General features: G+C 51.5%; 1 protein-coding gene across 16 annotated transcripts in view; it reads right to left on the bottom strand.

The window, feature by feature from the left end:
• Positions 1 to 12,149, bottom strand: part of P4HA2 (prolyl 4-hydroxylase subunit alpha 2) — a 66,542-nt gene extending 54,393 nt beyond the window's left edge. For 6 of the 16 annotated variants that reach the window (XM_049707251.1, XM_049707247.1, XM_049707261.1 and 3 more), the window contains exons 1-5: positions 12,028 to 12,149; positions 11,223 to 11,483; positions 3,058 to 3,157; positions 2,352 to 2,448; positions 1,913 to 2,064 (exon numbers count right to left, since the gene is read on the bottom strand). In XM_049707251.1, coding sequence (XP_049563208.1) covers positions 1,913 to 2,064; positions 2,352 to 2,448; positions 3,058 to 3,157; positions 11,223 to 11,258 — 385 coding nt within the window. In that variant the 5' untranslated portion in view covers positions 11,259 to 11,483; positions 12,028 to 12,149. The other 10 variants (XM_049707257.1, XM_049707258.1, XM_049707255.1 and 7 more) reach the window with 10 other exon arrangements.
• Positions 12,150 to 21,192: the final 9,043 nt, after the last annotated feature.

The raw sequence follows: 21,192 nt of genomic DNA, 5'->3' as shown, positions 1-21,192 counted from the left end.
GCAACCCTGTCTTCCTCACGGCTGCATGGTCAGGGACTCTATGAGTTTACAATCCAGGGGAAAAAAATGCTTCCAGAAAAAGCCGCATTGTTAGCATGTCTCCCTGCCTCCCCCTCTCCCCATTTCAGGGGAAAGAACTCTGAAAGAAAGAGGTGAAAACAACGTATTGCTGTCTGGGGCTGTCCTGTCTCCCTCCGGGTAATTGTAAGGTTTTCCAGAGGAACCAGATGTTGACGGTGGGGGATGGGTATGAAGAACAAGACTTGAGAACAGAAGATCATATGGGCAGGCTTATTCTCCCACACTGCAGGCAGGACAGCCAGTTCTGAGCTACAGACTCAGGCTGGGAGGCAGGGTCTGGGAAAGGCAGCCGTGGCTTCTGGAGGCAGTGAGCTCACTGGGCACAGCTCCGCCCGGCTAAGCTCACCAATCCCTGCCCGGAGGCCACCCTGCTCCCAGCCAAGCCCAGCCCAGTCTGGCCATAAGGGCTAAAACGCCTCAGCCCCCGAGAGACAACGATGAGTCTGAAGTTAATCAGCACTTCCAACTCAGGGAGAAGAGACAGTGAGTCCAGGGGGGCTGGGCTCAAGGCTGGAATTAGAAGGGCCCACCTCCAGGCCTGCCCCACCATCTCCTGCTAAGAGGAAAATATCAGAGCATAGAAAGTACTACCATAGTAAAAGACTAAGCACAGTTAAAGCTTTAAATAAGTTCATACTCTAACCTGCAAATCCCACTTATAGGAATTTATCATGAGAAAATAATCAGAGATGGGCATAAAGATATGTGTAAGATTGCTGATAATCTGGAAACAATTCCACATCCACTGACTTGACCAGTTTTACACTACACCAGTATGACATATTACTGTCCAGCCATTAAAACCATGTTGCAGAAGGACATTTAAAGGACATATAGAGAAGCTGAAAAATTCAGGAAAACAGTATATGCTTATGTCACAAATCTGCCAACAGATAATGTTTTCTTTCTAAAAGATATGAATGGTGGGCTTCCCTGGTGGCGCAGTGGTTTAGAGTCTGCCTGTCGATGCAGGGGACACGGGTTCGTGCCCTGGTCCGGGAAGTTCCCACATGCTGCGGAGCAGCTGGGCCCGTGAGTCATGGCCACTGAGCCTGCGCGTCCAGAGCCTGTGCTCCGCAGTGGGAGAGGCCACAACAGTGAGAGGTTCGCATACCGCAAAAAAAAAAAAAAAAAGAAATAAAAGATATGAATGGGAATGAATTTAGGTGAGGCCCGTGCTCCCCAGCTTGCACTGGTCCCACCACTTAGCCCACTTATCTTACTTTTGTTAATTCATTTGGTCCCTCGAAGCAAATAAGTTTGCATTCCACGATATATACGTATGATTCCATTTTTTAAAATGTATATACATGTGTAAAAAGACTAGAATTTTAACAGTGATTATCACTAGGCAATTGGATTAAGAACTGTAATTTTCTTATATGATTGTTTTTGTGTTTTCCAACGTTTCTATAAATATGTATTACTAAAGCGTAATTAGAAAAAAGTCACTACCAAAAACAAAAGGGACCCAAAAACACTAGGAAAAGGCGAGAACTGATTTTTTTTTTTTTTTTTTTGACCACGTAGCACGGCATGAAAGATCTTACCTCCCGACCAGGGATCAAACCCGTGCCCCCTGCAGTGGAAGCTCGGAGTCCTAACCACTGGACCACTAGGGAATCCCGAAGAACTGATTATTATAACATATTAAAAGCAAGGACAGACAACTGCCAGGTCCCCACAGAGATGACAGCCGCTGGACTGTCAGGCTGCATGTTCACACACTGCACGTGCACACCCCGACCCAGGACAGTCTCAGACCCACACCCCCCAGGTGCCAGCACACAGACATACTGGCTCACCCAACCACCTGCTCACTGTCCCTCACCTGCAGCTGAGTTCTGCAGGACAAGGTCCTCCAGCGCAGGCCAGTCTGTGTTTAGTCGCTTCACCAGTTTATAGGCATTCACAGGGTGGGACAGGTAGCCTTCAGGGTCAGCAGCTGACTTGCTGGTCAGGGCTTCCATTTTGTTGGCCCAGCTGTGGAACCAGAGAAAAAGGAAGGTTAACACACGGATCTTGACCTATGGTAATTTTCCTGGTGAGATTCAGGGGGTCTCTATTTAAAAAGGAAAAAGCAGTGAGTCCTTAGCCCACATACTTAGCTACTCTGGGAGACTGGCATGAAGTAACCTCCAGGCCAGCCCCACATTGCCCCCTCAAGGGCTTCCTCTTATGGGCACCCAGGATGGGTTCTGGGGGTGGGGGGTGGGGCAGGGGAGGAGGGCTGGCTCAGGGTGGGTGTGGGGATTTAGGACATTAGACACCTCTTAATCTTAGAGAGCTTGGCTTCCTCCACCAAGATGTACTCCTTCAGGGACAGCACCAGGTCCTTCTCTGCATAAATCAGGTCTGTCATGTGCCCTGCAAGGGAGAGAAAAAAGGGCCAGTAAGAAATGGATGAGGGACATCCAGCTCCCAAACTTGAGGCACAAAACGTCAGCACAGAGGCCAGCCCCCTGGGCCAAGGGCATATCAACTCTCTTGGGATCATGGGGACCTAGAGTTAAAGGAGGCCTAGACATTCGTATGGTCCTGGCCCCCCGCTTCAGGAAGAGAGAGGCAGAGGCTCCAAGGGAATATTAAGTGCACTGAGGACACCTTAAGGAAGAAACTCCAAATCTCATTCTCCCACTGCCACCCAGTTGGGTCATGTTATGGGACACAGACATCCTGGGGGCTTCTCTGCTCAGAACTACTCTCTAGTCCAGGAGAAAGTTGGTCAGAAATGCCAGGCAGCCCAGGAGCAGCCTGCACTACCCAGGGTGGAGGCTCAGCTGAGACAGCTGGCTCCCAGGAAGGACATCCAGGTCATCAGGGCTCAGAGGGGGAAACAGCAGCTCTCCCCAGATCTGGTCAAAACCAGTGGATGAGGCCATCCCACCCTGGATGAGAACAGGCCTCAGGCAGTGACATCCCCTGGCACATGAGCCAAGGATTGCTCAGGTAGACAACAGTCCTGTTGGCACATACCAATAGAAGTAAAGAATTCAGCCTGCACACAGCCCAGGACACCAAACCAGGCCACCAGCAACATGGATACCCAGAGTTTCATGGTCACAGAGGGCAGTGTCTGCAAGGGATTCAGTGATAGTAGGCATTAGATCAACAATGGTAAAAAGCAACTTAAGTAAGGATACACATACACATGTGCACATATATACACACATTCAAACATGCCAAAATCCTGACCTAACACACAGAAGCCAGGGAAAATATTCAGGACCACCAGTGGAAAGACGCCAGGGTATAGAACCAGAGATGTATGCTTAATTCTGTCCCCTGCTCTGGGAGGCCAAGTGCCCTTGGGAGACACTCTGCCTTTCGACTTCTGGTAACCACTGACAGCACGGGAAGGCTGAATGGAGGTGGAGGCCGTGGACGACAGTCACCTCTGGGTCTAATAGTCTGTAAGTTCAAGATTCTGGCCCAGACCTCTTCTCTGTTTCTGTCTTTCCTTCCAACACAGGTGTGAGGACAGTGCCAGGTGCTGAGGACCCAGATGTAACACACAGTCCCTGCCCACAAGAAGACAAAGTACAGGAGAGACAATGACAGAAAGAGAACTTGACACAATATGCCCCAGGGGACCCACACCCAAAATAAGGTGCACAGCAGATGGTGAGCCAGAAGAGAAATCAGACTGCTCCCTGCTGGTCTGCACCTGGCCACAGTTAGAGCAGACTGGGCAGACACTGCTCTTCCTGTAGTGAGCTCCTTGGAAGACACTGTCCTCATGGAGAATCACCATTCGCAAATATTTACTAAAGACCCACATATGCCAGGCACTGAGCTACGCACTCGGGATACAAAAATGAATCGGCCACACAGGGCCAAAACCTTGGGCCAGGCTGGGTTGCTGACATGAGTAAGAGGCCAGCTGCTGTCTTCTCATCAGCCTAGAAATAGCGAGACCCAGCTCTGAAGGCAGCAGGCACACCATGGGGCAAGCCCCACTGGCAGTGGACCCAAGTACAGAATGGAGACTTTGGACATCAACTCCAAGCTCAGCCATGCAGCCTGGAGCACGCTGAAGGAACAGCACCCACGTAAGCCCCAGTTCTGTCAGTCCCTCCTCTTCCTGCTCTACTTCAGCCAAGCCCCACTGGAAATTTACTGAGAGAAAACAAGGACTATAAAGGAAATACAAATGCTTTCTCTCCAAAATGTAAGCCTTATCTCACAGAATTCTAAGTCTGAGCTAACGCCAGCTCAGCAGTTTTTTGCCTGCGATGATTAGATGCACAGTCACGCCCACCATTCCTCACCTCACCCTTTCAGAAGAAACTCCAATCCAATGTGGTTCCAGATTAGGCTCAGAGAAGCCCAACCACGACCCCCACCCTCAAACGGGTTCCTATATGAGGAAGAGGAGAGAATAAGTGAGTGTCCCCATTTGTTCATCCCTTGCCAAATGTCTGCAGAGCTGACATCATGCCCATCAATACCCTAGGTGTCAGGGGCCCAGAGATACACAGAACAAGATCCTTCAGCCCACAACCTACTGCAGGGTAGGGAGTATGGGCTAAGGGATCCATTATAAAGTTAGGGCAGCAGATGAAAGCAAGTCACCGAGAAGAGGTGAGACGGCCCAGCCTAGCCCCAAGGTAAAGCCCAGATCCCCCTTTTGCCAGCCACAAATCTGCTCCCAGGTCTCAGCATACCACATCTCCACCCTGGGATTCCAGAAGGCCTCTCTTCTTGCTTACATAAGACCCATTCACAGGGTTAGGGTCTGCTCCTTGTACTTCAAGAGGCTTCATCAGCTCAGAAGAACACCTTCTGTATGTGTGTAGGGAGGGAACAGTAAAAACCCAGAGCCAGGAGGCTGTATCTGTGGACAATGAGGCATCAGCCAACTACCCATCAGGCTGGGGTGATGGGAGAGCAGTGCCCAGGCAGGAGACCAGACCAAACACGGTTGGAAGTTGGGGGGCACCAGTGTTTGTCCCCTGTTCCGTCACCAGTTGCAGCGGCATGCCCATTCAGAGATCAGGTAACAAATTTAAGGGAGGGAGAAGACTCTCTGTTCCTTTCAAGTCACCCTGGTGATACTGCCCATGGTTCATGCCTTACAGCACTCAGGAAAAAGCAGCCAAGTTCCTTCATTACATGAATACCAGCTGTCATTTCTCTGGAATGTGCTATCTGGCTTAGACTGAGCCTATCGACGAATCCCAGCCTGGAGGCAGAGCCCAAAGAATCACAGATGGGATTCTGGGCTGACCAAGAGCCTACGAAGTCCTGCTCTGATGGAGGAGGGGGATGACAACCCTGCTGGTCCAGAGAGCTAGGCGCTCCCATGCAGCCCCCAGACCACCACAATCAACACTGCCACCCCAGGCAAAGGTACACTAGAGTCCCAGCCTATTTCTCCTGATCCTGAGCCCCCGAACACTAATTTGTATTAGGTGTACAAAAGGCCATCTAATCAGGGTCAGGCTGGGAGGAGGCAGTCTCCAAGAAAGACTGTGTGCCACAGAATGGGAAAAGCCAACCACCTACATGCCCCCCATCCCATCTCATACCTATACCCAGAGCTTGCTTATGACAGAATAAGTGGGAGCATGTATGCCTGCCCAGTGCCCCCACCAGTGTCCAGTGCTGTCAAAAGCCCTCCAGGAACCCTCAGAAATCCATGCTGAATAGGCCTAGAAATGGACAACATTGAGGCCCCTTTTATGAAAATAAAGTATCACCAAGTCTGAACAGAAAACCAATACTGAGTTTTTTCTGAGCTGCATCCCAAGTTCAGAACAAAGTCTGGCCCAACAACAACAGCAAAAAAAAAAAAAAACCCTCACCACAGACTTGTTCATTCCAGGAAACTGTAACAACAGAAGATGTTACATTTCTTCCAAACAGTGGATTGTTATGGATTGTGTAAAAATGGACACTGTGGGCACATTAACATTGAGAGAAGATCAAAGCATCCCGTTAAGTGAGAAAAGCAGGCTCCCAAACAAGATATACTCTGTGATTTCATTTTTATAAGGAAAAATGTTTATATATGGAAATTTACATACCTGCATATATATGCAAGCGGAGAGTCAGAAATCTAGTTGTACATTGGTGAAATCATTTTATTTTTCTCTTTATGTTTACTTTATTTCCTAATCTTTCCACAAGGAGTTCTATGGGAAATTTAAAATATATTTCATATTTAAAATGAAAAGAAAACAAAGCAGGCCCTCTCAAACGGACTCCAAAGCGGCCCAGCAGCCTGAGTTTGGACCCCCACAGGGAGGTCCTCCAAAGCCTGCCAACACCCCAGTGACAATAAATCACCCACCAGGCGACCGACACTATTTCTAAGCACAGGACAATTCCAAGACATACAATCACAGGCCTTAGCATGCCCGCTCTTTGGAAAGGACGTTTACAACCTGGCCAAATAACCATGAAAAGATGTTTCCAACTGCAAACCAGCAGTGTCCTTAGCTTCTCCCCTTACCTCATCAGGCAGGAACTTCTGCCAAGCTCCCAGCTGCAACCCAAATGCAACAGCTTGAGTTTTAACAATGTATTTGTCTAGCTTAGCTCTGAACAAGAGGCTGCCTGCCTTCTGTGAAGGGGCAAAATGAGCCTGAACAGGGCTCCCCGCAGCGGTCTTACCTCCCAGTAGTGTGGCCAACTCTGAATGGCAGAGCCAAGAGGACCTGCGTGCTCAACCTAGGAAGAGTTCAACAGAGGCTCCAGGAGGCCCTACCTACCTATGCACATGGCTGTCCATTTGGGCCCATAAGCTGCTCTCACTGGCACCTCAGGGAAGCATGGGCGGCACCCTACTCTCCCTGCCTGATGTCATGCCTCAATCATCACCCTGATTTGAGCCACCCCTACGTCCCTCTTGCAGCTACACTGGCCCCTACCTGCACTGGTCTCTCATCTTACGTGGCCTCCCTCCCACCTCTGCTCTACAAAATAGCCATCACAGGTTACTACAGCTCCTCATTTGGTCTCTTTCTCCCTAAGAACCCTCCAAAGGCTCTCCACTACTCTCAGGACAAAGTCCAAATTACTTAGCCCTAAGGGACTTTTTGACTCTGCGTGACCTGGCCCTACTGCCCTCTCCAGCCCCTTCTCATGACTCCAGGTTTCATACCTTCAACTACCACATCACAGGAAAAACATTCTCCTTCACTGAGAACCTAACAAAGCCTAGATGTGCATGCATACCTATCCTTATGCAGTTGTCCCTCAGTATCCACAAGGGATTGGTTCCAGGAGGCCCCGCAGATACCAACATCCACAGATGCTCAAGTCCCTTATATAATAGGTGTAGTACAGCCAGCCTTCCGTATCCACAGGTTTTGCATCTGCGGATATGGAGGGCTGACCGTAATTTCTCTATCCAGTACCTGGACATGTTGACTTGTACTTCCCACGTGGGTACCATCAAAACTCCAAAGTCTCCTGCTTCAGTAACTAGACAATTAAGTAGCAGAAAAGGCTGTATAAACCAACATGCAAAAGCCAGTTGGGTTTTCAATCAGTCTTGGCAAAGACTTGGCAGTCCAGGTAAGACTACCTTATAAGGAACTACAGGAAAGAATAAAATCCACACACCACTATACTGGATGCATCTGATATACCACCTTGTACTCTCCTGGCCTCACCTGCCTTCTGGGCCCTGGGCCACTTGCTCTGCCTCAGACCCAGTGAAGGAGACTGTGCAGTCCCCAAATCTCTGACTCTCCCTGCTACTTCCAGACTCCAGCGAAGCACCACGCTGACCTCCCCAGGGGCCCTGGGAGTGCAACTGACGAGTGAGCATGGGGGAATTAACTCCTCCTGGGGCAACTGTGACTAATGAAGGACAGAAACAAGAGGACGTCAGCAGATAAATTCCCTCTCCAGGCCTTCACTGAGAAACTGTTCTGCAGCACGGGGCTTCTGAAGAGTTCACCCAGAGATGTCCTTCATGGCTGAGCAACTAGTATATCTCTGTGCAGACTGGCCAGCTTGCTAATGCACCACCTTGTATATGCTTCGCCTCCTTCTCGACCTCACTTTTATTTTCCCTTACCCTTGCTACTCCACAACCGTACCTTCTAACAAAGCGTTAAGTACTTAAGCTCTGCCTTGGGCTCTGTTTTCTAGGCTAAGATAACCACTATTCATGTTTCCAAAAATCTTTCATTTCTACCATCTAATCCTCACCAACACCTTGTAAACTAGATAATCATCTCCATTTCAGATATAGATATATAAGATACATAACTGAGACTGAGAGTTTCCTGCACACCTCACATGCTACAGGAAATTAATGGCAGAGCCCAGACTCAAATCCAAAACATACTTTCTACTATATATTGCTGCCTTCAATCCTACTCAGTAACATCTGTTGTCTTATAGCACAAGGACTTCCCAAAGGAGGAGCCACACTTTGGCCTAGCAGAACAGGCCTGCCCAGGTCAAGGACTTTATTGTGGTTCACAAAGCAGCCTCATGACGTCCGTGGCTGGATCCCACCAGACGGCAGACAGCAACATGGACCCAGAAGACAAAAACATGGTGCTTCAAGTCCAAGTGAGCAGTCACTCCTGCCCAGACACCACAGCACTCACAAATGACCGAATGGCCCAGATCAGGGCAAGACAGTACAGTCTAGTAGGGAGGCACACCCACCCTGGGGTCAGAGACCCCCCAGAATTAAAGCTTAGCTCCACAATCACTTCCAGGCTTTGGGGACTTAGACAAGTTACAGGGTCTCTTTGAGCCTCAGTTTTCCCATCTATTTAACAGTTAAAATAATAGAATCTGCATATCATAGGGCTGTTTTCAAGATTGAATAAGATGACAGATGTCAGTGGGCAGCCTAGCACCAGGCACAACTTATACCAGTCAAGAGCACCAAGGGTACTAGAGGAACGGCAATAGACCTGAAGCAGCCAGCTTCCTAGCTGATCCCTGGAGAGAAAGGAGGTCCAGTCTAGGGGACAATGAAGATGAAAACAAGACAGAAATTGAATCTCTTAACACTCCATGTCCCAGGAGTGTTAAGAGATTCAGCAGAGGGTGGAGTCAGGCGTAATGCAACATATTGACCATCAGGGAATAACTCTGAAAACTGGTCTATCACTGGCTCTAACTCTCAGCAAGGAAGGAAAGTTCTCTGGCAAAAACAGGTGACTGGACCAATACTCTAGAATCTCACGTATTTCTACGTCTCTGACCTGCTCACTCCGAGTTCCTACAAGTACCAGGCCTCAGGATCGCGGCCACACCCTGGGCCCTCAGGAATGCCGGGTACAGAGCAGGCTATGTTTTAGCAAGCACTTCATGAAAGGTCTAGAGCAGATGCTGGTCTGTGATCAGGCTCACATCCTATTTGAGCTGGGGAACTCACTACCCAAACATTTAATCCTCTGCCCTGCAATGACACCACTTGAACAAACACTCTCTCCTAGGTCTCCAAGACCTAGGTCTCCTCGGTCTCTAATCCAGACTTTTCATGCTCCTCTGCTCCTTCTGAGAATAAAAACTATATCCCTCATTCCACATTTCCAGCTCTAACCCCAGAGACCACAGGAGCCACCAGCCCTCTCTGCTCAAGAACAGACTGATGTCCCATCCTGGTGCCCTTCAAAAGTTCAAACTGCTAGATTTGAGCAACGTTTTCAAAGCTTAACTCTCACTCCAGCACCCTGTCTGGGCTTGCATGTGCCTGCATCACAGCATCTCCTGCCAACTTCCATCTGCATAGAATTAAACTCTTGAGAGATCCCAGGAGCCAGGGACACACCGGCCAGCCCAATGCACACTACAGCCAGCGTGGCCACACACTGGCCAAGGTCTTCCATCCAGTCTCAGACCCTCCCAAGGATGTGGGAGGGCAGAGTCAAAAAGGGAGGTTCTCTCAGGAAATGAGCAGACCCCCGATTCTCTCACCCCACTCATTCCTCAGGGCTGTACCCATGCGGTCTCCCCTTCTCACGAGCACTCACACTCTGAGCTCCTCCCTGGCACATGACCACCTGCCAGCGTGAAACAGCAATCTCAGAGAGACTGTGAGCCACCCATGGGCAAGGACAGTGCCACCGCCACTGCTTCCTTTCCCTCCTCCCTCATTCCAGCCCCAGGTACACTTTAAGCAGAAGCCCAGCACACAGGAGGTACTCCAGGAATGAACAGAGATTGGCTGTGGCCAGGCTAAACCAGTGACAAAGTAGGCACTCTCCTGGGCACACCCATTTCAGAGCATTGGACAGGGTAGAAGGGCCTATCACAAGCCACAGACAATACTCAGTCGCCACCATGTCTGCCTGCTGACCTCTCAGAGCACTAGGGTGGCCCACTATGACAGCATCTCTGGGATGAGGCCCCCAGCCAACACACTCCAACTCTGCTACGTGGCTTCCTTGGCTGGGCCACACAGCGCGTGGGCTTGGCCGTCTACAAATGATACCCAAGGATAAAAGGATTCAAAGCCCAAACGTTTTATAAGTAGGGAGAACTGAACAGAGAGGCTGGCCCTTGAGGCCCAGAATAAAATGAGAGACTGCACCCTGGAAGCTTCAGGGGCTGTTTAAGCACAAGCCAAAGGAAACCATGGTTCATTTAACGGAGAACTAAATCATGGAACCTGCTATCCCAGATGTGATACGGGCAGCAGCTTGCAAAACCATTCTATAAATTCTTAGGTGGACAGTGGATCTCTGCAAAATCAGGGACATTTGAGAATGCCCTAAGCTACAAAGCAATGTTCCCCAACTCCTGCTCTCAGGGCCAGGATCTCTTGCAAAAGCACTGAGGTTGCTAAGCTTCAGATGGTTTACATCAAGCAGCACAAGCCTTAGGTGTCACTCTACAGCAGAAGACACCAGTCTCAGCCTTGGGAGGGGCTCTGATGTTCTTCTACACCACCTTAAAGGTGTCAGATTAGGAAACAGAGGCCAGGGGCCTCTGCCCTGAAGAAGGAGGGTTTATGCTGATCCATGTTTATGGTGCAAGGGTTCACTGAGCATCCTCCACATACAGGGCACGATACCAGGCACTGTCCTCTCACTTGAAGCTCTTTGGACAGGGTCCATGGGCAGCTATTCCCTAAAGTGTCCCTTCCCCCATCACCTTGCTTCCACTAGAGTGCCCAGGTCTGCTTCCACTCACACACGCTGTTCCTCTGTCCGGCTTACCCTTTCTTCTGCCTTCATCTGACCACTCCAGCTCATGGGTCACCTCCTCCAGGAAGCCCTCTGGCTTGAAGCATCCTATCCTCTACCAAGTACCCACAGTCCGGTGCTCCTTCCCAGCACAGCACTCACCACACTGCCCGGGGCCTGGCCTTTCCTGGTCTTCCAGTCTGCCTGCCCCACTGGGCTAGCAACTCCTCGCAGTTTCTGATACGCAGAAGGGTCCGTTTGTTGAATTAATTAACTAGTTACAAGTCTCCGCGCCTGCTGAGGCAAAACCATGCAGGTTAGAAAAGGATGTCTGGAGGGGGGGAAAAGGAAAACAAAAACAAAACTTTCTCATCCAACAGCCTGTCTCAATGGGCAGCAAGCGGGGCCATGGCCGCAGACTCCCAGCCCTTTGGAGGCAGGATGGTGGACCTCCCTAATACTAAGCGGCCCCTCAGGGCCTGCCCGGCGCCCCTGCCTCCGCCTCCAACCTCTGGCAGCCTTCGGGCCAGGCCGCCCCTTCCCGGGAGCCTGACAGGCGGGGCGGCCACGCTGCCCGCCAGGTCCGGCCGCCCCGAGGGGACTGGAAGGAAGGGTGCGGCTGACCTCACCACCCTGAGCTCGGGGAGGCGACGCGGCGGCGGGACAGGAACCCACACGGGTGTAGAAACAGAGCGGAGGTCGCGGGACTGCGGCCCGGACGGCGCGACGCCCGGTCCCCAGCTCCCAGCCCCGCGCGGGCAGAAGGCTCGAACCGGCGACCCCGGCCTGCGCCCGAGCTCCGCTGCGGACCCGGGGGGCGGGCGCGCGGGACGCTCACCCGGACACGCGCTGCTCCCGGCTTTTCCAGAACCTCCCGCGGCAGCACCCAGCTCGCTCGGGCCCTCCTCCCTCGGCGGCTCCACCTCCCGCCGTCGCCGGGCTCCGCCCGCTTGACCGGCAGCCACGTCCCCACCTCCCGCCCCGCCCCCCGCTCCCCCGCCCCCGGCCCCTGGCTCCGCGCCCAGACAGCCTCGGCCAGGGGTCACCACCGCAGACAGCGACCCCCGGGAAGGCCGAGGCCGCCCGGCCGCGCGGAAGCCGGCAGCGGGCCTGGGGCCGCCGCTCGCGCCCTTCATGCCGCCCGCCGCTCGCCGCACGTACACGGCGCCCGCCTCTCCTTGGCGCTCGCACCTGTGGGACTCGGCCCGCCCTCCTCCCTGGCCCCTGGGCGGCTGGAGAGGGGCCCACGACCCGATCCTGAAGCCGGTGCTGTCGGGGGGGGGAACCCTGATTGCTGGCCAGCTACCCTGGCCCCAGCTAATGCCCATTTCCTCGGTGGTCCTGCTGTATACACGGCTCCTACTGCTGCCTCCCCATCATCACCACCATCAGGTTACAGGGGGTGGGGTCACCCGGGCCAGGAGCTGGATTCTCAGGGATGGGGACAGTGGAGAAGGACCTTAAGAAGACTGGAGACCTGGCATCCACCCCCAGGGCCAAGCTCCCAAAAGGATTCAGACTGTCCCCAGCTCCTGATCCGACACTCCTCCTGGGGGCGTGGGGGGGGGAAGGGGGGGGGCACCCTGGATCTAACCTTCGTTTTCCCCAAGCCCTTACATACAACATGGGCCAAAAACAGTAGACACTTCTTTCAGCCAATCCAGGCTGGGAGGGAGTGAAGGCAGGGATGCTGCAAATCTCAACCTGGGCTAGAGGAATCCCTGGCCGCCAAGCAGGTTCCCACGCCTGCTCTGTGAACCTTCCTAGTCATGAATGAGGGGAAACAGTGTCTGAGAATCTCATCAGAGAGCTAGGCCAGAATGGGAGGTGCTCAGCCTCTGCCCAGTCCAGTGTGGGGATATTCCCTATGGCACACCATCCAGGCTGGCAGCCCAGACCTGGGGAAGGCATGAACACGCAGAAAAATACACACAAGACACATAAAACACAGAATGAGCCACTGTTCTGCCCTTCCTCAGCCACCAGCTGACCTCCCCAGAGCTCAACTAAAACCAGACAGAAATCTTCCTGCCTCTGCTACATCCTGTTATGCCGCAGGAGTCTCTCTCAGTCTGCTCAGGTTCTCCCATCCTCTCCCCCTTCTCAGGAGCTTGCCCTGTGAATCATCCCTTCTCTCACTTGAATGTTCAACCTCCTCTCCTTAAATGGATACATCCCTTGACCTGTAAATATTTTCAGGTCTCTAGTATGGAAACAAAACCCTCATTAGACCCCACCAACTATTGCAGTGTCTCTCTCCTTCTCAACCACAGCAAAATTCCCCGAAAGAGCAGTCTGTCCTCACTTTGCTCCCACCCCTCAGAACCCTGCAGTGGGCCTTCTGGCCTCCCGACAAGACCAAACCAGATCTCAACAAACTCTCTATAACCTCCAAGTCTAAATTCAACAGCCACTCTTCAGTCGTCATCTGCCAAAGCCCCCAGCAGCACCTGACACCCCAGCAGTATTTGGCCACTGTCTCCCTTGAACACTTTTTTCCGTCAGTTGCCACTAACCTCTCTGGCCACCTCTGCCCAGGCATCTTCGCCCCCAGCTCACCCGCCTTTCCCTCTCTCCCCATTAGTCGATAAAGGTTGGGGGTTCCTCAGAGTTCAGGCCTAGGCACTCTACTTTCCTCTCCTCTTTCTATAATTTCTTCCTATACACAGATGACACAAATTTCTCTCTCTACCCTTGCCCTGACTCCTGAGCTCCAGACGCGTATGAATGGCTGCTGAGTCTACGCCTCCGCTGAGTGTCCACAGGCACCTCAATCACAATGTGCCCAGCACTGAGTTCATGCTCTCTCCCCTTCCCCCACCCCCATACCTCTCATATTCCCTGCTTCACTGAGGGAGCCACCCGGCCCCCTGCACCACCACCAGTTACCTAACTAGAAGCCTGGGAATCACCCTCAGCACTTCCCTCTGCCCCGCCCCCAAACCCTGTCCTTCCATATCCCACGTCCATTCAATTCTACCACCTAAATCCCTCTCTAATTCATTCATTTCTCTCCATCCTCTTTCACTTGAATGATTGCAACAGTTTCCCGGCTGACTGTCCCCCTCCATTCTTACTTCCTCCCGTCTCTCTTCCACACGGCAACCACAGTGACCTCCTCAGAATACAGATCTGAACCCATCACTCTCAGCTTCGAAATTGCATTGTTCTTAGGAAAAGTCCTGAAAGTGGCCTATAAGGCCCGGCATGGTTTGGTCCCTGCTCACTCCTCTAGCCACACTGACATTCCTCTCCAGTCCCTCTAACTGGTCATTCTCCCTCCCCATTCCACTCCCAGGCCTTTTCACATGCTGTTCTTTCTGTCTAGGAAAATGTCCCTCCTCCCCAATTAAATCCTCCAGGTCCTCCCAGAGGGAATTTCCTCACTTCCCTGGCCAGGTCAAAATCTCCTATAACAGCCTCTCATGTCCTACATGCTTCCTAACACTTGCCACAGTTGAATGTTTGTTTGATTCATGTCTGCCCCCCTCCCCCCACACACACCACTGGCCTGGGTGTACGTAAACAATGTGTGTTTTGTCCATCATGACATCCTCAGCAACTACGACAGAACTGGACTCAATAAATATTTCATGATTATGTGAAGGGATGGGTGTCTCCTTAATGCCTTGCTCCACAAAACCATAGCCAAAGTTCTGACTAAAGCCTCCACAGAGCCTCAGAGTCCTGGACCCCACTCATTCCTCAGTGTCTGCTTCTATTCCTCTTCTGTCTCTTATAAGGATACTTATTGGACTTAGGACTCACCTGGGTAATCAGGATGATCTCACCTCATGATCCTTAAATTACATCTGCAAAATTCCTCTTTCTAAATAAGGTCACATCCACAGTGTCCAGGTATTAGGACATGGACATATCTTTTCAGGGCCACAATTCAACCTACTACACTTGACATGCCCTCATGCCCTCCAGGGGCTCCTGGGCCCCTTATAAATCCTTGGCTCTTAGTTCTCCAGCCCAGGCCCACTCCAGACCCACATAGCATTTTCTTTGAGGCCACTTGATGGGTGAACTCATTATCTCCCCACACTCTACCTCACACCGCCCACACTTCCTTCCACCCCAGCATTTCCCATATCTCAGGAAGCAGAATCAACATCTCCTGGTCATTTCCATTTTCTTCCCCACCACATTCCCCCATTGTAGGTCTTACCTAGTAGATCACTCAATCCATTTACTGCTCTCCATTCCTGTAGCCACAGCTCAAATTCAGGACACCACCATCTCTTACCTGGACAGTCCATCCTGGCCCACAGCTTTCACTCAGTTCCTTCCATCCTTATTTCACACCACAAGCAGAGTGATATTTTAACAGTGTGATTCTGATCATGTCATTTCCATACATAGAACCTCTCAAAGGTGTCCCTGCCACAAGGATAGACACAGATCTCACCAAGGTTGCCAATCCCCTTTATACAGCCCTGATGGCCTCTCTTATCATGTGTAGCCTCAAACTTGATGCTCCAGCACCTGAGGCATTTTTCAGTTCCCTGACCTTTGACTGTGTCATTCTTCCTGTCTGGAACACTCCAAAAGGTTTTCCCTTTGGACCAAGCCTGAGCCAGGTCCCTGCATAGACCCCATAGCTCCTCGTGGATGAATTTCATGCAGGCTATCTGACTCTCATGTCTACTTCCTTCACCACTTTGCCTTCCTAGGAATGGGGGCTGCTTCTGTCCTGTTTACCACTATGTCTCCAGCTCTAGCATAGGGTCTGGAATCCAGGACCTAGAGAGGGAGTGGGGAAGAAAAATACATGAATAAATGAATGAATAAATGAATGAATGAACATCCTCCACTAATGTGGCCTCCAGCAGGCCTCACTAAGCACACCCATTTTGGGTCCCTTAATAAATCAACAGCCATCTTGAGCAGCCATGTCACACTCCTTTCCCCCAAATCTACTGTGTAAATAAAGTCACACCTCCCTTCTGGTAATGGCTCTACCCTATTCATTCATGCATTCATTCCACAAACATTTGCTGGGCACCAGTTGAGGCCCTGGCTGGGGATTCAGGGACCATGAAGATCAAAGGGCTCTGTCTAGTGGGGAAAACTGGCAGGTGAACAGAGACCCACAAAGCAAACTTACCCAGGGAGGGAAACGCCCAGCCATTTCCAACTGGTGACAGAAGGTGCTACCTGCCTAGTCCCAGTCTTAGAGACCCTTCCCAGGCTCAAGATCAGGTATGCACTGCCACCACTGACCCCAGCCTGGCCAGGAGCATTGCCAAATGAAGCCCTAGCCCCACGCTGTCCCTAAGTGACAGCCCTGGCCAATGGCTCCTCAAAGCAGGCTAGACTTGTCTGCCCACCACCCTCATCCCAGAAGAACCTGGTATCTCTCCAGAAAAGGATGGCAAAAATATCTGCGCTGGATGGACAGGTAACTGGATGAATGGGAGGGCAGGTGTGGTGCAGGCTCTCCCTCTAAACAGAGGCATCCTCAGCTTGCCCTCCTCCTGCCTTCGCCCACTCACCTGTGACCCCTGCCCTGGAGAAGAGGAAGGGACAGCTTCCACTGCCTGACACTGAGGCCTCCCTGACTGCTGATGGCACTTTCAGGGCCTGGCAGCTACCACAGCATGTGGAAGCCTGGCCAGGGTTTATGAGCACCTGGTCCCTTCATGGGATTCCCCAGAGCAGGGCTCCCGGGATTAACGAATGCCGCAGAGGGTATTATACATACACATCTGTACCTTTCAGCACCGTCAGCAAAGAACTGTCCACTGGACCTTGGGACCAACCCTCCCCTCCAGGTTCCTCCCTTAGGGACCAAGAAAAGACTGGATGTGTCCCAATTGACCAGCACTTTTGACTCAAGGCCAGTGAGAGAGGGTGCAGCTTGAGTGGGGCCACCTAGTGGTGGCCTTACTGCTTCAGAAATAGGGCCTTGCCAGGTAGTCTGGTCTTACAGCCTGGTGTAGGACACTGGGGTAGAGACAGAGAATCTGGCAGAAACCCCAGGAGCCTGCAATGCCAGCCCTGGACAGGGCCAAGTGGGTCCCCACAGAGTGCCCACCTGGCATATGCAAAAGATGAGGCAGGCCTGAGAGAATGTCAACAAGTCCCCTCCCAGCTGCCTCCCCCATGGACCCCTGCAGCCCAAGCAGAGCCAGCACAAGCTGGGCTGTCATTACAGGGTAGAGAGAGGCATCCAGGGCCTCTGGGAACCATAGTTATGCAGCAGGTCCAGGACAGGCCCTCAGGGTCGAGTCAGTGGGCTTTGACTTCAGCTTTCCTCCTCACCACACTCTCCCCACTTCCATCTTGAGCAAGGAACTTCTGGGCTGGTGCAAATACCCAGAAGGCCAGGAGTTAGCTAGGTATGGTGCTTACAGATCTTGATATTTTAATGCATACAGTGTAAATATGTTTTTAAAAATTATTATTATTACAACACAGAAGCTCATCCCACCCCCACTCCCATCCCTGTCCCTCCTCCCCCAGCCTTGGGCTGGGTAGGGATTAGGGATGGGTGAGGAGGAGGTGAGAGTGGGGATAGTTATTGGACATCTGACTTAGCTACTGTTTAAAAGGCCGAACGTTCAGTGGTTTTACTATTTTTTGCAGGCCTTGTCAAAATGTCAGGAAGCCAGTATAGCAGAGGGTAGAGGAGAAGCGAGAGGTGAGGCTGCAGAGGTCCCGGGGCAGATCATCCTTCGTGGGCCCCCCAAAATGGATTGGGATGTCATGCTGAGGGCAGGGAGCAGCCACCCCAGAGGGGAAGCTAGGGAGGAGCGGATCCCATTTGGGATCCAGGAAGAGCACCCCGCCTGCCTACTGTCGGGGAAGGGGGAGAAGGAAGAGCAGAGCCCGGAAACGACTGGGGACGGGGCTGGTGCAAAGTCTACATGACGGCTGAATGGTGATCTGAAGTAGGGAATGGCAATGCATAGAGAAAGAAGGGGGCAGATTTAAGAATTCATAAGGAGGTAAAACAGGAAGTCTATGTCCATTCATTTATTCAGCAAACATTTATTGAATGCTCTGCTCCCCATTCTGCGCTCCCTCTTCGGGATGAGGCCCTACTTCACATCCAGAATGAGGTCTTTTCACCCTTGGCTCCCTCAGCCCTGCCGTTGCAAAGCAGGCCCTGCTAAAGAAAATCAGTGGCAGCCCTCAGAAAACACAAGAATGGGGAGCAAGTTGGTTACCCCCAGAGAACACACCAGCACCCTTTGGAGTTTTAGACTGACATGGAATCCTAATCACAGCGCCTGGTTTCCTCAGTCGTGAGGCTCCTTCTACAACAAGGTAACCACCCAGTTAATGATGGTCTTGGCACTAACTTACTAACATCACCCTTCCTCTCCCTGTGCTTCATTTCCCCCTCCTATTTTTAATCAATTAATTATTTATTTTGGGGGGTAAATGTATTTATTTATTTTTGGCTGCATTGGGTCTTCGTTGCTGTGCGCGGGCTTTCTCTAGTTGCAGCGAGCGGGGGCCACTCTTCGCTGCGGTGCGCGGGCTTCTCATTGCAGTGGCTTCTCTTGTAGTGGGGCACAGGCTCTACATGTACCGGCTTCAGTAGTTGTGGCACGCAGGCTCAGTAGTTGTGGCTTGCGGGCTCTAGAGCGCAGGCTCAGTAGTTGTGGTATACGGGCTCAGATGCTCTGCGTCATGTGGAATCTTCCCGGACCAGGGCTCAAACCCGTGTCCCCTGCATTGGCAGGTGGATTTCCAACCACTGCGCCCCCAGGGAAGTCCCCCCCTCCTATTTTTAAATGAATGTATTTCTGCTCTAGTGCTACATGTTTCTAAGGAGCCTTATATCCTTTTTGTAATGAGATGGATATCCATCCATGAGTGACCCTAGCCCAGTCAAGTTGTGCAACTTCTGTGCTGCACAAGCCTGGGGCTCCATCCACATCACAGACATTGTAGATTTGATTATTTATTACAACTTACCAGTAGATGGAAATAAAGTGAATTGCAAATGGAGTATTCTTTGCTGATTTGTAAAAAATCACCATATGATTTGGTACATCTACCTCCACATAATCATAGGATCCTGAGTCACCCTTTTCGATAAGGCCTTAAGGACCCCAACTCCTGTAGGCTCTCTCCTGTTCTCAACTATCCTGCCTGTATCAGCTCTGGTTGTGGCTCTCACTCTCCCCCAGCCCCTTGAGTAGACACAGTCACCTGAACTTACTGGTGAGCCCTGTCCTCTGCCCGAGGGACACTGCCCAGGACTCTGACCCACCACAGGGAGGCCAAGGCACTCATTCCTCTGGACGCCTTGACTACCCCACACCACATCAAACACACTGCAGTACACCCACCTCTCATATAAGTACATTTTATACTTCCCCAGTAAGAACATGGCTGAGTCACAGTTAACTAGTTTCCATGACATAATGTTATATTTGCTAGCATTTAGTACTTACATTTTCTTTTTTGTGGTTTTCTACATTTTTTCCTGTCTCCATCATTTGCATGAACCTGTGAGAAGCTTGATGATCCCTGTGCCTCTAGTGCTGAAAGACAGAATGACTTGGCCACAGCCTTTGGTAGGAGAATCTTTACCCACTGGACATGCAGGCACACACACACATGCAACACAGGGATGTGCAGGCATGCACAAGCCTGTGGAACTTGGCCTCTCACATGAGGAGGAGGAGGTTCTGTGATCTGTACTCTGGCTCTGCCCTTAAGCTTGACTCTCTCTCACAACTTAATATTAACTTTGAAACAGAATCTGACCTTATCCCTGACCTTGAACCAGTCAGCTGAGGCTTGGAAACAGAAAGATGTCCACTTCCATCATCTGCAGAAATCACACCCCCAAAGGGATCAGGGATGACTTGGACAGCGTATCTCCCTGGCTGAAGAGGGAGTGATCCAGATGGTGAAGGCGGAGAGATGGCTTTCCCACAGTGTCTAGCCATCAGACACTATCATGCGTCAACAGTCTTGGAAGCAAGCGTTATTCCCTCATCCCAACAGTCACCCAATGTCTGTAGGCCAGGCTGACACCCTGCCTTCATCAAAACCTGGGGTTTTATCTTTACTCCATCCCAGGACAATAGCAGTTATCTGTGTCCCTGGGCTAAGATGCATGGGGCCTCAAAACCCTTTGGGAGAATTCTGCTGCTCTGGTCCTGCCCAGAGCTGCATCTGCAAAAATGAGGATGGCCAGCAGAGGGTGCATGGAGCCCACCATGGGCCACCCAGTCAAAGGAGCAGTCCCAGCCTTGCTGAAAAAGCTCCTGAGTTCTTGATCCCATGCTCTACCCCTCCAAGCTGCCAAGGTTTAACTGGGACCCTTGCCTAGAACTGCATAATCATGAGCAACTGAGGCAGATAGAGATGTTTACCAGGCCATAAGGAATGCCTCCAACGCTGGGACCTCTAGTGGTGGGAAAGGCAGGGAGGATGTTGGGAGGGTCCCAAACCCCTTATTCAGCCATGGGTGACCAAGGCCCTTCACATCCAATTAAGCTGACTTGCAGCCTTGGGGGAGACTCAGGCCATAGGAGCCAATAGGCCTAAAGAAAAACCAAGGGCCAGTAGTGCAGTGAAGTTAGGTAAGGAGATGGGGGAGGCCACTGACAGGACTCTGAACGTACCTAGAATATCATGGCTCCTGTTGAGATAATTCCTTTAAAGAGAGGGGCCAGAGGAGAAGGAATGGGCAATCCTCATCTGGGTTCCCCTGATGCTCCAAGTGCTTCTGTAATAGGGCAGCTAATGGAGGGAGCGTTCTCCTGGTACCAAGTGTAACCTAACACTTCGCAGACATCGTCTGTGTTGGATGGCTTCTGCTGGCTCCTTGAGATCCCTGTCTCTCTCCCTTCCCTTGCTCTGTGCTCCTGGCTGCTTACCCATATGGATGACATCAACAGGTGCTCCTGCCGTGTGACTCTTGATTAGATTCAACCAATGGGGAGTACCAAGAAATGGTCAGCCAGAGGGAGGAAACGGACTTTGGGGAAGTTGCCTGCAGCCTACACTTGAGGGCCTGGCTCAGTGA

The sequence above is a fragment of the Orcinus orca genome, chromosome 3 (genome assembly GCF_937001465.1).
Source record: "Orcinus orca chromosome 3, mOrcOrc1.1, whole genome shotgun sequence".
Taxonomy (NCBI): Eukaryota; Metazoa; Chordata; class Mammalia; order Artiodactyla; family Delphinidae; genus Orcinus; species Orcinus orca.
This window is presented reverse-complemented; position numbering and strand designations above follow the sequence as displayed.